This window comes from Nyctereutes procyonoides, unplaced genomic scaffold (genome assembly GCF_905146905.1).
Source record: "Nyctereutes procyonoides isolate TBG_1078 unplaced genomic scaffold, NYPRO_anot_genome, whole genome shotgun sequence".
Lineage (NCBI taxonomy): Eukaryota > Metazoa > Chordata > Mammalia > Carnivora > Canidae > Nyctereutes > Nyctereutes procyonoides.
Genome location: NW_026575025.1, coordinates 5,822,147 through 5,837,852, shown reverse-complemented (window position 1 = coordinate 5,837,852; position 15,706 = coordinate 5,822,147). Strand labels below are relative to the sequence as shown.

Here is a 15,706-nt window from a genome sequence, read left to right as displayed (position 1 = left end):
GCCCCCTTCCACTTGCCCCACAAAATGTGCCCAATCAGAATGTGATTTTATAACCAGAAAGCAGAAAAGGCAGTGGAGGAGCTACTGCGCCCCAGCCCTGAGGTCAGCTGAGTGAGGCAGGGGCCGGGGGTGGGGGCTGGGCGCGTGGCCGTGGCTCCCGACCCCACAAAGCGGCACCGAGCCCCCTTCTTCCTGCCCGTGAAGTCACACAATGACACACTTCAGTGGCCGCACAGCCGGGGCTCTGGTTTTCATTCTGTGTGACCTGGGGAGGCAGAGAACATGATTATAACCCGTCTGAATGCGGTGCCCTGGAGCAATTGCTCCGGCACCTGCATGGGCCCGTGGCCCCCGCCCGGCGACCAGCCACTCGGGCAGCCCGCTCCTGCGGGCCGCGACAGCTGGCAGACACTGCCACGCTGTGCCCCACAGCCACGAGGCCCTGCGGGCTCATCCCATTACCCTGGACAACTTCCCCAGGGCAGCCCCCGGGAGCCCCCCGCGGAGTGCCAGTGCCAGGCCCCGCCTGCGCCCGGCGACACGCTGCCTGTTCAGCTCGGTCCCCGTTATGTTATGTCAGCTGTTACCCTGTGCTTAAAACAAGGCTCTCCAGCTGGCCGGGGTCAGATGTGAAAACAAGGCCCTCACAAAACCCGGCCCTCCAGCTACCCCGAGCCCGAGACCCCCACTGAATGTGGCACTTAATGACGAGCGTCTTTCCAGCCCTCGGGCAGAGCATAAAGGAAACACCTGTCCCACGGACGGCACACTCTAATCCCGCTAAATCCCGAATGGAGGAGCCTGCGGGGCCCTCAGCAAGGGGCCCCCACCCCAGAGTCTGACTTTTGTCCCGGGTCTCAGGGAGACGTTGACGAGTTTTGGTGGGCCGGGCAGGAGAGAAAACACGGGAGAAAACACGGGAGCCGGCCTGGGAGCGCCAGGAAGCCCAGGCCTCCCTCACGAGCTCACGCCTTCTGGGCGGACCCAAAGCGCCACGCCGGGACCGTCCTCCCGGGGGTGGCTGATGGGTGACCCGGGCAGGAGAACGCACCCTCACACGGGCAACACCCTCCAGGCGGCCAGGGGGGTCTGCTTTCTAGCCGACGCTGGAGGCTGAGCCGAGCCCCCCCAACCTGCCCGGAGCCAGGGGTGCCCCACTCGTTCCCACCACCCCCTGCACCCCAGCCCAGGGCGGCTCTGTCTCTGGTTACCAACCCAGAGCTGAATCATCACAATTTCTGAAAGGAGGAAAGACAAGACAGCGGGGTACAGGGTGGGGGGAATGTGAGACCACCCAGGCACCTGGCCACTCTGGGGAGAAAAGCCTGGAAACCTCGCACACGCGGGCACCCAGGTGCCCGAGGAGGCCATGGGGCCCCCGAGCTCTGCGGCTCCTGGCGGAAGTGCTCCCCGGCAGGCAGGCCACCTCTTCTGTGCTCTGAGGCCTGTAGGTCAAGCACGCTCGGGGGGCTCAGGGCAGATGGGGTAGCAGGCGGGGCTCTCACCGGGCTCCCAGCAGACGCCAGCACACACCTCCCAGCCCGCGGCTTCACAGCCGCCAAGAGGGAAGTACCACGGAGACACGGTGAGGCCTGACCCGGGCGACCCGCAGGGCAGGAGGGGCGGGTGCCAGCCAGCCGTGGCTGCTCTCAGGGGCCCCCCACTTGGCCCTCGTGGGGTCACCCTCGGACCCCGGGGACCCGGCAGCAGGCCCAAGCCAGGGGCCGCCTCCCCTTTCCCTCGAGGGCCACGTGGAAAGGAAGATCCAGGCGGCCATCTGTGGGGGACTTGGGGCATTCTGCAGGGAAGCGTCAGACACTTGGGGCCGTTTCGGCGACCCCTGTCGGAGCCCCCACCTCGTCCTGAGCAGGCTTGATCGATATGACAGTTCTGGCGACAGATAACGGGCCCGGCTGTGGGCCTCACAGAGGACGTCTTTGTTACAGAAAACGAGCCACTGCAGGCCCCTCCACACACAGGGCCCCGGTGTGCTGGCAGAAGGTTCCGGTTACAGCGAGGACTCCTGCTTTCACAGCTCTCGGCTGAGCGCAGACCCCGCATGAAGGAATGTCAGCTGTCCCCTCAGGAGCAGCTGCCTCCAGGCCAGGAACGCAGCCAGCCCCAACCCTGTAACCCTCCCCAGGAACGGGGTCCCGGGTGGGGTGGGGCTGTGTCCCCTGCTGGCGGGGATGCCCCAGCCGCCGCCTGCAGCCCCGCGAGCCTCGAACCCTTCGCCCTCCACTTCCTCGGGGGCCGGGGCGCCGTCCCCTTCCTAAAGCAGGCACAGCAGCCCCAGCCCCGCAGAGCATGGGAGGAAGGTCTCCAAGGAATGACCAAGGCCCTGGTCACGGAGGTCAAGTCTGTGACAGCCCCGCACGATGAGGAAAACACACCCCAGATCTGGGGCAGTGTGGGCTGCGGTGGGATGGTGGCGGGGTGGGGGGATGCCCAGGGAGCAGGTGTCAACATGCTGGGGGCCTGCTTTGGGGCTGCAGAGGTGGGTCGGGCCGATGCCCACCATCACCAGGGGGGCAGGGTTCATTCTCGGGGGTCCCTGCCCAGTGGCAAGGGGCTCTGGGGACCCCGCCAAGTCCCCTAGAGGGCAATGATTTCAGAGTCTGTTGAGAGGCCCCTGAGGCTGTCCAGGGCCACCAACAGGGCCACTGGGGGTTGACCTGGACGGAGGGGACTGAGGGGGCTGTGGGGCCTACTGGGGCCTCCCTCACCCCAGCTGGCACAGGGGAGATGCCCCCACCAGACAGGCACCATCCAGGTCCTCCACACGTGTCCTGGGCCCTCGTGGCCACCTTTGCCCCGTCCCAGAGGCCAGCATCCCTGCGCCTGTCACCCTGGGGCGACCCCAGGTGGGGTTCAGGGCACATGAGCAGAAAGCTGAGCAGAGCCTCAGGTGCTCGGTACCACGGCCGTGCAGCGGGAACCCCAGGCCCACCGCGTCCCCCCACCCGCCAGAGCCCCTTGAAGAGAAACGCCCTGCTCTTCTCCATTTCACAGGCACAGAAATGTCCAGAAGGCAGGTTACCGTTGTTTGGGGCTCTAAAGAGCTAAAGCTAAAGCTTTTAGTGTTTTTATTAAAACCAGCAAGGCTCTGGTCAGCCCCTGGAAGCTCGGCTACCAGGGTCAGCCGGGAGCCCCCGCCCTGCAGAGGGACAATCCGAATGCCTACGCCAGACAACAGCCCAACCGAGAGCTCGCAGGACACGTGTGCACAAGACACAGACACACGGCGGTACACACGGCACTGCCTTCCTGCTCTGGGGACTGAGGGGTCAGCACAGCCACCCCCCCACCAAGCTTGGGTGCCGGCCCCTCCCAGGCAGGGCCCTGCAGGGTGCAGACACGAAGCCGTGTCCTGTCTGCACACCTATCCCCACCACATAGTAGGTGCTTGATGAATGTCTGCTGGCTGAACACACGCGGGGGGCATCCCAACCAGGGTGCTGGGTGGGGGTGGCCCCCGGCCTCAGGCAGGACTTGAGAGAAATGCCGGGCAGTGGGAACTAAGCCCCCTGGGTGGCTCTCACGTGGCAGGGACAGAGAGACAAAGGAGGAGGTCTCTCCGGAAGGTCCGGTGGTTGGGCACAGGAGGCAGGGAACACCCGGTGTCGGCCAGAAGGTGGGGCGTGCAGGAGCGGGGCTACATGGGACATGGAAGGGGTTTGCTGGTGGGGAGGGGAAAGCCAGGTGAGGCGAGCATTCCCAGGGGGAGGTGGCCCCCAAGGAAAATAAGACCTTGGCGTCTGGGAGTGGAAAACCTCAGCCACGAGTGACCAAAGCCCCGTGAGTCAGTCCCCTTGGTGCGAGGGATGGACCTGCAGAGGGTGTGCACACAGCAGGCTCCCGGGCCACGGCTGCCACGGCCCCGCAGTGAGCCCGAGCCTCCCTGCTGGCGTCTGAAGGGCAGGAAGGGCCTGCGGGGTTGGGGGACGGAGGACAGGGCCTGGACACCGCTCCAGGGGATGGGAGCCCAGCGTCCCGGTGCAGCTAGGAAACTGAGGCCAGCCGGCAGGAGGGCTGGGTCACCACCACGGCCGAGGGAGCCTCCGAGTGAGGGAGGAAGCCACGAGCGATGACCTCATCACCCAGGCCTCCGGGCCGTGGCTCACGGGGTTGTTAACCACAGCGTCGCGGGGCAAGTCCCTGGTATGTTTGGCACTGGGAGGCCGGAACCCGCGGAGTTAGTGTCGTGCTTTTGGGTGCCTCTCTTTGTGTGGGACCCGAAAAACATAAGGGAGGGACAACACCCAGCCCCTCACCTGGGCCTACTGGCCCCTGGGGGTGCAGACATGGGGTGCCTGCTGCAGCCTGCGGGCAAGCTTGTGGGCGGGAAGCACGCAGGAGGGAAGCACGCACGCGGCCGCGTGGACACACACCAGCAGACATGCAGGGCTGTGCACGCACCAGGCACACACACCGTGCAACAGCCAGGGCCCACACGCATGCCCCCAGCGGGAGCCCTGTGCCCGGGAGGCGGGAGTGGGGCTCAGGTCCCGCGTGGGCCTCCTAACCGGCGGGGCCCGACCTGCAGCACAGAGGAGATGCCTCCCAAAATGGCTTTTGCAGGCGCACCGAATCCGCCTGCTTCAGCAGAACGCTTAATCCCTCGGAGGCCGCCCCGGGGCCCCTGGCTCCGGCCAGATAACAGCGCTCGGCTCCGTAAACGCCGAGTGCATGAAAGCAACGGCAGAAATATGGGCTCTCTGGGACAGCTCAGCTCACAGACACGTTTTTCCACCATGTACACACCGGGCTGCTCGCGGAGCCCCTCGCCCCAAGCCCACACTGGCCCCTCCCGGGCTCCCAGCTGCGGTCTGGCTCCCTCGCTCCCTGGGCCCCGGCCAGCAGCACCCGCATCCTGCGGACAACAGCGCCACCTGGCGGCCCGCCATGCCCGGGGCTCCCTAAGCCCACCCCGGAAGCCCACAGCAGGTCTCCCTCTGCCCGGGGTCTGACACCTCCCCGGGGAGGCGCCCCTGACTTCCCTGGGGGCCCTGCGCTTGCCCGGTTCCCCCCTCCCCGCAGCTGCCCCTCCCCTGGCACTCTCCCCTCCTTGGATAAGCCCTCAGCGTCCGCATACATGTCCCACCCTGTCCCTCCTCACCTTGCACCTTGCACCTCCTTCCTGGCCCCACCACGGGACATAACTCACATCTGCCCCTGGAGGCTGGGCTCATTCCCCACTGGGGCCCCAGTGCCTGCCATGGCCATAACGGTCCAGTGGCAGCCAGACATGGCCAGCTCAAACCCCCTCGAATATCCAGCTCCATGCAGCCACTGAGCCGGGGAGTCCTTAGAAACCTAGCAAGGCCATCGGAGGGCTAAGTCTGAGGCCGTCCTGACCACCCCTCTACTTCACAGGGCAGGGGCAGCTGAGGCCCTGGAGTGTCCGCGGGGGCAGCTCTGGGCACAGGGCCTCAAGGCAGAGAAGTCCCAAGTCCTGGGAGCATCAGGCTGGGCATGTGGGGTCAGTGCAATCACTGCACCTCTGCCCTCAGGGACTGACAACCGTGGAAAGCTGTAAACCCACCCATGGAGGACCCCCGCCCCCGCCCCATGCGTACCCAGACTGCTGGGAAAGAGCAGATGCCTCAGGGGGGAGGAATGGGGAACCCTGGACGGCAGGTTCAGAAGCAGCGACAGTCAAGCAGAGGCCTGGAACTGGATGAGAAGTCAGTCATGCAACATGCCAAAGAAATAGCAGGTCAAGAGCAGAGCACGTGCAAAGGCCTTGAGGCAGCTGGGTCAGCAGAAGTGCACTGGGATAGAGGGAGAGTGAGGTAGAGGGAGGGAGGGCAGAGTCATGGGGGCACAGGTGCCGAAGGTGCAGCATTCTGGAGGCCTAGAGGGAGAGGCCAAGCATATTTCAACGGGGCACTGGGGGAGTGGTCAGATTTGTTTTGAAAAGCATCACCCACCCCAACCAAAGAAGGCTGCCGGGGGAGAGGGCCCTGGTGGGACGGGGGGGTACAGGAGGCGGCAGACATGACAGGGCGGAAGACATGGGACGCTGTGAGGGGTCTCGGCCCTCAAAAGGTCGAGGAAGGTGGGGCGCAGCGGCAGCGGGCTCTCTGCTTGGACAGGGCAGCGGCCTGGGTCGGCACAGGACCCAACCCACACGCCTCTCCCCTCCTCTGCCCGTGCCTGCGGTTCAGATGACGGCCACCAGATGGCGCACGGACCTCACAGATGTCTGGACTGCAAGCCTGGCAGAGAGGGCCCCCCCCACCCTGAGAGAGGAGGCAGGTAGATGGGGGGGGCTGGGATGCTGGGGGGCGGGTGGGATGCTGGGGGGTAGCCGGGATGCTGGGGGTGGGTGAGATGCTGGGGGCAGCCGGGATGCTGGGGGTGGGTGGAATGTTAGGGGGCAGCCGGGATGCTGGGGGGCAGCCGGGATGCTGGGGGTGGGTGAGATGCTGGGGGCGGGTGGGATGCTGGAGGGTGGGTGGAATGGGGAAGCTGCTTGGGCGCTGAGTGGGGGCAGGGGCCATGGGGGGGCTGCCAGGATGCGACCGGAGCCCTCAGCTGCCTCCCCAGCCCATCAACTGTGAGCTCTGAGCGTGAGAAGCCTTGTCCGGGTTGGAGGTGCTCCTGGCCGGCTGTCAACAGGAGAGGGGGCACCAGGTCAGACTGGGGTCTGCCCCCCACGCCGGGGCTGTCGTGGGGTCACACCTCTGCTGGTCTGGTTTCCACGCCCCGCACAGGGCCTGGGAACCGTGTCCATGGGGGCCCAACCAGCCGGGCATGGGTGGCTCCACCAGGCTCTGTTCCCTTCCCGGCTGCACCTGGGGGCCGGGTCGGAGCTGCCCGAGGACGTGGTATGGTCACCACCTGAACTCAGGACCCTCGGTGCCCACACCCTGCCTCACAGCAACCCAGAAACTCCGTGTTGTTGGAGACTTTTAAAGCCCCAGAGCAGGACTCCCAGTATCGGAGTATCACCCAAACCACTCAGGGGGGCCTTATGGTCCCAGCTGTGTGCTCCCCAAGTTCACATACTGGTGTCCCAACCCCCAGCCCCTCAGAACACAGCTGTATTTGGAGATGGGGTCATTACGAGGGTGACTGAGGTAACAGGAGGTTGCTGCAGGGAGGCCCTGACCCTGGAAGATCAGTGTCCTTGTAAGAAGGGACATTAGGGAGCCCCCTCCCTCCATGTGAGGACACAGTTGGAGGGGAGCGTCACCATGAGTGACCACACTGTCCTGGCCGCTCACCTATGACTCCCGGCCTCTGGGGCTGTGGGAGATAAATGCCCTCTGAGCCACACATTGTGCGACTTTGCTACGGTTGCCCCAGGACACTTGCACAGGACCCGGGCCCAGGGCCCCGACTCTCTCTGAGCCCCTGTGCCCGGCAGCACTTTCATCCAGCAGAAAGGCCCCTTGGAGTCCAGCCACTGCTCCCAAAGCCTCAGCTTCCAGCAGGTAAGGAGATCGGTCACCTCGGACGTGTGGACAGGAAAGGGAGACACCTGGACTTGCACAGTAGATGCGCTCCATGGGGTCTGGGCCCGGGCTCGGATGGCCATGTGATAACCCGAAACACAGAGACCCCTCTCACCTTTCCTGTCCCCCCCCCCAGCTCCTCCCCGGCTGTCCCACAGAAAGGACAGTCCCCACCCTGGGAAGCAGGTGGAGGGCCAGCAAGAAGCATCGCCCTTGGTGTCAACATGGACACCACCAACAACAACCACCACCACCACCACCCCCGCCCCGCTGCCTGCACCAGGGCCACCAGGGCAGGGCTTTGGGGATGTTTTCCTCGAGGACGGTGGCAGCTGACCTGTGGCCCGGATGCAGGAGCAGCCAGCCTTCCCCAGGTGCTGTAGCCCCGGGTCCTTGGAGGGGCCAGGTCGGCGCCCATGGCAGCTTCCGTGGGTCCCTAGGACCAGGGGACCCGGCGGAGGAGGGGAGGTCTGTCCCCCAAAGGCTGCCACTCTCATCACCCTGTTATTAGACGCTAAGCACGTCCCTACTTTTACATGAAAAAGCCAAATCTGACAGGACCACAGAAAACAGGACAGCGAGCAGACCCCCATCAGGACACACGCTGTCACAGCCGCTCCATGGACAAAGTCACCTTCACTTCGGACCCGAAGGACTCGCCCAACAGGAAAGCACAGGTCCTGCCAGCCCGAGGCCAGCACCCCCTCCAGAGCAGCACGGGGCGGGGGGGGCCCGCCCCCTAGAGCCAGGCGCCCCGCAGCCACCACGGGCGTCACGACCACCACGCTAACCCCAATCTGGTGACACAGGCCTGTGCCGCCATCAGCCCACATGCAGAAAGCTCTGCGGGACCAGAGAACAGACACCGCCAGCAACGATCAAATGTCGTAAAATCACGGGCTGTACAGGTGACAACTGTCAGTGGCTTCCACGTAGAGAGAAAGAGAGAGAGAGAGAGACCGCTCCAGAAACTACGGCAGCAGGGCAAGTCCGTCTGTGGCGGCAGTTGCCAGAAACGACGACCATCACCAGGAACCCCCTTCACAGTGACCGGCTTAGACTCATCACAAAGCCCGAAGGCCTCCTGGCAAACGGACACCGTGGTCGTGGGCGGGAAGGCCTCACCCCAGACAGACCCCAGCATCCCCAGATGCATCCGCCAGACGCGCACCCATCAGACGCCATCAGGTTTGTCCTGATGGTGAGGCCGACGGCGACAGTGGGGGTCACTAGGAGGAGCCAACGAGCAAGGACGGTCAGGGAAGCAGCACTGGGAGGCGACGAGACCGGATAGTCTCCGAGCAGATCCGAGGGCACCTGGACATGCGGTTTACTATGACAACAGCATCTCAAGTCAGGTAGACAGGCACAGGTCAGTGGAAGGGGCCAGCCAGGTGGGCCAGGCATTCTGGGAAGGGTCGGTGTAGGGTCACAGCCCAGGTCAGGAGTCACCCAGACCCAGGGCCACGGGGCAGCTGTGGCAAGCTTGCTAACAGGTCCTCCTGTGCTCCTTTCCCAGCCCAGCTCAGAAGCCCCCTCCTCCAGGAAGCCCTCCCAGATTGCCAGTCCCAGGCTGTCACCTCCCGACCAACGTAGGAGTGAGGGTGGGGGTCCCCACACCTCCAGTGTCCCACAGCAGCTGGCCAGCAGAGGGGACACTGGGGCAGGGTCATCATGCAGCTCATTCCACCCCGCGGCCCGCTCGCTCAGGAGACCAGAGCCCCAGCGTCTGTGACTGCTGCAATGGCCCCTCACGCTGCTACATACCATCCAGAAGAGGGTCCCTGTGGCCAGGGCGACATACTGCTCGATGGTGGACAGGACACTGAAGATGAGGCAGACCAGGACGATGAGGAAGCTGTGGGGCGGGAGGACACGGCGGTCAGCTCCGGCGGTCAGCTCCAGTGGCCAGCCTCCCCGCCCCACCCCCACCGACACCGACACGGGCCCAGGGGCCAGGGGGGCACCTCCCACCTCCACCCCGGCCCCCATCCCTGTCCCTGCCACGTGGGACCAGGACCCTCCCTCCCCGGATCTGAGAAGCCAGAACCCTGGTGCCCACAGGGGGCACTGCCAGCTGTGGAGGACACGTGCTGACCCCCCCACGGTGTGTTGACCCCCCAATGATGGGCTGACCCCCCCACAGCAGGCTCACCCCCCCATGGCATGCTGAACCCCTCCATGGCGGGCTGACCACCCCCATGGCAGGCTGACACCCCCCCACACTGAGTTGAGCCCCCCGATGGCCTGACCCCCCACAGCAGGACAGGCTTTAACACAAGGTGCCAAGCAGCCACTCTCTGTGCCATGTGCTGTGTGGCTCCCTTTATACGAAGCATCCAGAGTGGGTGCCACGGGGATGGAAAGAAGACTGGCAGTCACCAGGGGCCCTGCAGATGCCCCCCACATCCCTGGACATCATGGGACCAACCCCAGCCCTCCTCCTTGGGGAGGGGGTCGGTCTTGGGGAGTCCTCCAGGGGGCTCCAGGGGCTCCTCACTGATGGGACGGCAGGAAGCTGCACGTAGCCGGGCACACAGACCCCAGGTGGCTCCCCAGCCCGAGATCCCGCTGCTCCCGGGGCTTCCCCATGTGTCCACCCCGTGCCCACCAAGAAGCCCCCTGCATCTCCCTGCACCAGCTCAGCCCTTCCCACCCCACCTCTGCCCTTCAGCAGCATCGGCCCAGACCTGCCACCTGCGCCTCCCTCACTACCCAGGCTGATTGGCTCCACCTGCAAAGCCAGATCCCAGCCCATCAGCCTCCACCCTGGGCCGCCACAGCCCACCCCACCGGCAGCTGGCGGAGCCCTCGACATCACCGCCTAGCAGGACACCATGCTGAGCCCAGGCTACACAGCACCTCCCATCCCTCCTCCTGAGCAGGCTGGGCCCTGCCTGCCTCAGGGCCTTTGCACCTGCTGTTGTCCCTGCCGCCCCAACCCTCCTAGGCCAACCTGAGATGGCATCAAGCCTCCTGGTCTTTGCACATGTACCATCTCCTGCCAGGGGCCCTGCACACCCACACTCTGCACCACTCCAACTCTGCGGACCCTCTCGCTCACTTGGAAGGGTGTCCCATCCCACCTGGCCTCCACCAAGGAGAAGCAGGACCCCAGCCCACAGTAAGGCAGTTCAATAGGTATGGCCAGGCCTTCCTGCCAGAACCATGGGGGGTGTGCAGGGGTGGGGGTGAGTGAGACAGGGGTGAATGAGATGCGTGCAGGGGTAGGGGTGAGCAGGGTGGGGTCCCGTCCCACCAGGACCTAGGTAAATGCCGCCAGAGAACGTGAGCACCCGCCGGCTGCCAGACCACTGCTTGGGCTCGGAGCTCACCAGCCACAGTCCAGAAGGGCAAAGGGCCACGCGCACGGTGCTACATGCTCCTGCCACACCTAGAATCCCCTCTGGTCCCCCTACCCACTCACCCCAGTCCCAGAGGGCTCGCTACCCAGCTCGGCCAGGAGCTGCCCACCCAGCCCCACCCCAGGTCTCTGGGTGCAGACAGGGCCGAGGAAGGAGACACGGTGCCTGCCCTCTCCCTCCTCGGCCATGTGCTGAGCAGAAGCCTCGGCCTATTTCGCCATCGACATGAGCCAGAGCCCTGGGACTTCCCCACGGGCACAGATGGCAGGGCAGCCGGATGTCCGGGGGGGCCTCAGGGACCAGGCCTGGGACGAGCCCCAAGCTTGCGCCCTCTCCTTCCACAGCCCCAGAGGATAGATGCCCCCTCCCTGTCAGGCCCCAGCAGGCGCCACCACCCAGGTCCCCCACTGGCTGCTTTAGGGACAGTAAGCCAAGTCCCGGGGATGCGGCCGTGCTATGGCCAGACAAGTGGGGGCTGAGCTTCCTGGGGTGAGGTCACATGAGGTGACAAGAAGGCTGGGTCCCTAGAGGTGGCCTCGGGGAGGGCAGCATGGCAGGCTCATGTCATCCCACCTCTGAGACGGCGGCTCCTCTGCCCGTGCCCCTCCCACCTCCATCCTATGGACATCTGTGAGGGCGCTGAGGGCCGCCAGGAATCCAGGGTGTCCCACCTCAAGGTCCTCACTGAGCCGCAACCATCAACCCCCCCCCGCCCCCCCCCCCCCCCCCCCGTGCTGCATGAAGTCCCAGGGTCAGGACGCCAACATCTCCGGGAGCCGTGACTCTCTAACCGACGGTCTCCACTTCCACAAAAGCAGCTGTGCCTGAGTCACGCTCTCCACACCCCACGCCCCCGCCATCCCCAACCCCAGGCCTTCACGTCCTGCAGGCAAGAGAGGTGAGGCCCGGGGCTGCAGCCAGCTCCAGGATCTGTAGGGTTTCCTGCCCCCGAGGCAGGGGAAGCAAGGGATGGGCACCGAGGTGCGTCTGCCCTCTCAGGAGTGTCGTGATGTGCACCTGCCACCTGCCAGGCCCTCCATAGCTGAGCTCTGGGGCCCCAAGAGGCCACCTGCGTCCCCTCCATGTGGCACCGATTCCAGGACCCCGTGGACCTTGCGTCGGCCAGCTGTCACTTTTCAACCCTTTTCCTGCCAGGCAGTGGTCCTGCACCAACCGTCCCCGTTAGCATGACCTCTGGCTACAAGGCAGAAGGTGATAGTTTGCCAGGACTACATCGGGCAGGAGCAAGGAGGCCCCACAGGAGGGCCACACACAGCTTGGGAGCTGGGGCCCCGGGGCCCTCCGCCCGCTGCCCTGGAGCCCCTCTGCCCACCACCCAGGGCCTATGTTCAGGAAGCAGGATGAACCCAGGGCGGGGGTCGCAGTCAGGAGGGAAGCAGCCCTACTTCCTCATAGGCCCTGGCCGTCCCTCTGAGGGGACATCAGGATGGGGGTCCGCACCCCTGGTCCCCGGTCAGAGGTTACAGGGAGGTCCCTGTGCCGACGGAAGCTCTGGGCCAGGGCGTGGGAGCCAGCAGCCCAGGGCCCCTGCAGAGTATTTTCCCTGGGGGGTCAGGGGGCAGCTGGCGCACAAACACACATGGTCCTTCCCCGGCCCTGCCGTGTCCTGAAGCCTCCTTTCATCTACTCCGTCCTGCCATGGGTGGTCCTGGAGCCTCAGAGATGCTGAGACAGGGGCCCTGCCCGGGGGGTGTGGAGGTACAGCCTAGGGTGAGACCACCCCTCCGACCCAGCCCGTCCCCCAAACCTCCTGAACCAGGTGGCCACAGACCCGAGCCAGCAAACAGCAGCTCAGGAAAGGAGGAATCTGGCCCATTTCCGGGGTCAGGGCACGGGAACCAGGCTGGGGACACAAAGGACGTGGACACCCCAGCAGCCATGCCAGCCCCCAGCGCGGTGGCAGCTCCTTGTCCCCAAGGGACAATGCCCTGCTTGTGCTGTTGGCCAGGGGCCGGGGCTGGGAGTGCCAGGGGGATGTCCTGAATGTTATCGGTCATCATTTCAGCACCTGCGGCGGCCAGGTGCCCTGGGAACGGGGAAGAATGCAGGTGGCGTGCCAGGGCCCTGGTCCAGGACAGCAGGAGGGCGCAGCAGGGTGCGGGGACCCCGGGAGCACTGAGGCCACAGCGAGGTCTCTCCAACCTGCTGGGAGGCACCTCTCACCTCGGGGTGGGGGTCTTCCAATGATCCTTAAGGTGAACCCCACACACAGCACACATGCAGAAAGCTGCTCCCGTAGTCCTCGGGCCCCCAGTGCACAAGAACATTGCTTTCAGGTTACCCTGGGGTTACCCTGGAATTCGAGGTCACAGAGAACATGAGCAGAGCTGGGTCTGGACGCTTAATTTACTGAGTATAGGACTGCGTGAGTGCTTCAGGAGTCCTGTGGGCCCAGGGAGAGGAGGCGCCTCAGACAGGCCAAGAGAGCCAGACGCAGGACAAATCCTGTGTGATCCATTCCCCCGGGGTCCCTGGAGTCCCCAGATTCACAGGGACAGAATGGACAGTGAGACAGATGAGGTGTCTCCTGGGGACAGAGAGTGAACGGTGGTCACGGGGGGGGAGGGACGGGGTCAGTGACTCCTGGGCAAAGAGAGTGGACGGTGGTCACAGAGGGGGAGTGACGGGGTGTCTCCTGGAGACAGAGAGTAGATGGTGGTCACAGGGCCAGGGGAGGGACGGGGTCAGTGTCTCAAGGGGACAGACAGTCCTGGAGACGAATGGTGGGGACAGCCACACAACAGCATGAATGCACTTAATACCCCCGAGCTGTGCACTTGACACAGCTAAGATCATAAATTTTATGTGTATTTTACCACCATTTAAAAAAATTTTAGGAAGTAAAGGTGCTTATACACAGCAGTGGCAGCTGACAGAGCTCTGGGCAGGCTGTCTGTGGGGCAGAGCGAGGTTCAGAGGCCCGCCCACCTAGGACAGGACCTTCGCAGGCACAGAAACAACAGGCTTGTCCCAGCGACCTCAAGCCCAAGGCAGACAGGGTTTTGAGCGTGTGATTCAACAGATTAGGAACTGACGTTCAAACCCCAAATGCGATTGGAGGAACTTCTCTTTGTACAAAAGTCATCCTGGAAGAAATGTTCCAAAGGCCCCCGAACAAATGAAGGGCAGGTGCCCGGGCCCTGCCCCCTGACACTGGACTCCCACATGGGGGTGGCCTCAGGTCTGCAGGGCTCTCCCCGGGGTGGGGGGTAACCCTGCCCAAGGTCCTCTTGCTGGCCCAGCCCGGGCCCTCATTGCTTCCTATAAACCCCCCACAGCAGGAATCCCATCACCCTATGTGAGGAGGTGGGGGCTTGGGGTGAGGTGCCGCGGGTCCTCCGGGGAATCAGAGTCACAGGCACTGATGGGGGCATCAAGGCTCTGAGCCAGCAGGAGCAGGTCCAGGGCCACAGGGACTGTGAGCCCAAGCTGACCGACCCTGGGGTCCCCCCACCCCAGCCCTAGCTTCAGGCCAAGACTGAACCACCTTCTAGGGCATGGCACTCGGTGCTAGAGTCCCCGGGGGCAGGAACACCGCACTGTGAATGGACACAGCTGAACCATGGGGGTGGGGGGCGGAGGCAGGAGGCTCTTCCTGGGCAGGGAGGGGTTTGTGCCCTCTCCCAGCTTCTGGGGCCCCAGGCATCCTAGCCCTGCCTCTGTGGTCACGTGGCCCGTGTGTCTTACAGGGACGCTGGTCACCACACGTCCGGCCCCACCAGGCACCCAGGATCACCCCTGCCCCTCAAAATGCTGAAATCCCCTCTACCTACAAAGAGGCAGTCCCTGCATGAGGACCTGTCATGCCCCAGGGACCCGGACATCTCTGGGGCTGCGGCTCAGTCCCCACAACACACAACGGTTAGTTCACACCCGAACAAGTCACTCATGGGGATCGTTACTGCGGATGCACCTGTGAATTTTTATTTTTATTTTTATTTTTCTTAAAGATTTTATTTATTTATTCATGAGAGATGCAGAGAGGCAGAGACACAGGCAGAGGGAGAAGCAGGCTCCCTTCCCTGTAGGGAGCCCAGTCTGGGACTCGATCCTGGGGACTCCAGGATCACACCCTGAGCCGAAGGCAAACGCTCAACTGCTGAGCCACCCAGGCATCCGGTGCCTGTGAATTTTTAAAGCCGGTATTAGGTACCCGGTAAAAATAAATGTTGGTATCAGTTTTTAAAATATCATTCAAACTAGCTTCAGAGGCTCCTGTTCACCCTTTCTTGTTACTGAGCTATGTCTAAGACCCTCTCTCCAGATGAGGTCAGGGTCGCAGAGGTCAGGATGTGGACATGTCCCCTCGAGGTCCCCATGTGGCACCGGCCAGACCCCCAGGTGAGCCCCAGCCATCTCCCCTCCACCTGCTGGCCGCCACACCCCAAAATCTCTGAGCACCAGGACAAGGGCTTCCCGGCCACCCCTCTCTGCGCCCCCACCCAGCCCTGAACCTGCCACAGGGGATCATTTGGTGGTTCTGAGGCTCATGTCTTTAAAAGGTCGGCCTAGGCAGCCCGATCCGCAAGCCCAAGGACCCCACAACAGGCGGCTGGGTCTGTAGGGGTGTAGCTCCTGAGTCCCCATCTCCCGAAGGCCCCCTTGTGCTGATCCCACTAAACAGACTCGGGGCCACCTGGCTAGGAGCTTTTAGGAGCTTAAAGCCTGCATGCCCACCACCAGATGGGGGCTCTCCTCAGCCCTGCAGGGTTTCAGACCATATCTTTTCCAAAAGTGGTCTGGGCTGGGGACCCTGGAGCCCTGGGACCCTCCTACCTCGCATTCTAGCGGGGACCCCACAGGGTCCTGTGCTCAGAGCACCTCCCTGGAGGTTGGTCACCCCACCCTGGAGTCATC

The 15,706-nt window shown here is 64.1% G+C and overlaps 1 protein-coding gene across 1 annotated transcript in view; it reads right to left on the bottom strand.

Annotated features, from left to right (window-relative positions):
* The window catches only part of KCNQ1 (potassium voltage-gated channel subfamily Q member 1), a 322,601-nt gene that overhangs the window by 265,715 nt on the left and 41,180 nt on the right, over positions 1–15,706 (bottom strand). The window contains exon 2 of the mRNA XM_055314312.1: positions 9,231–9,321. Coding sequence (XP_055170287.1) covers positions 9,231–9,321 — 91 coding nt within the window. The remainder of the gene's footprint in view (positions 1–9,230; positions 9,322–15,706) is intronic.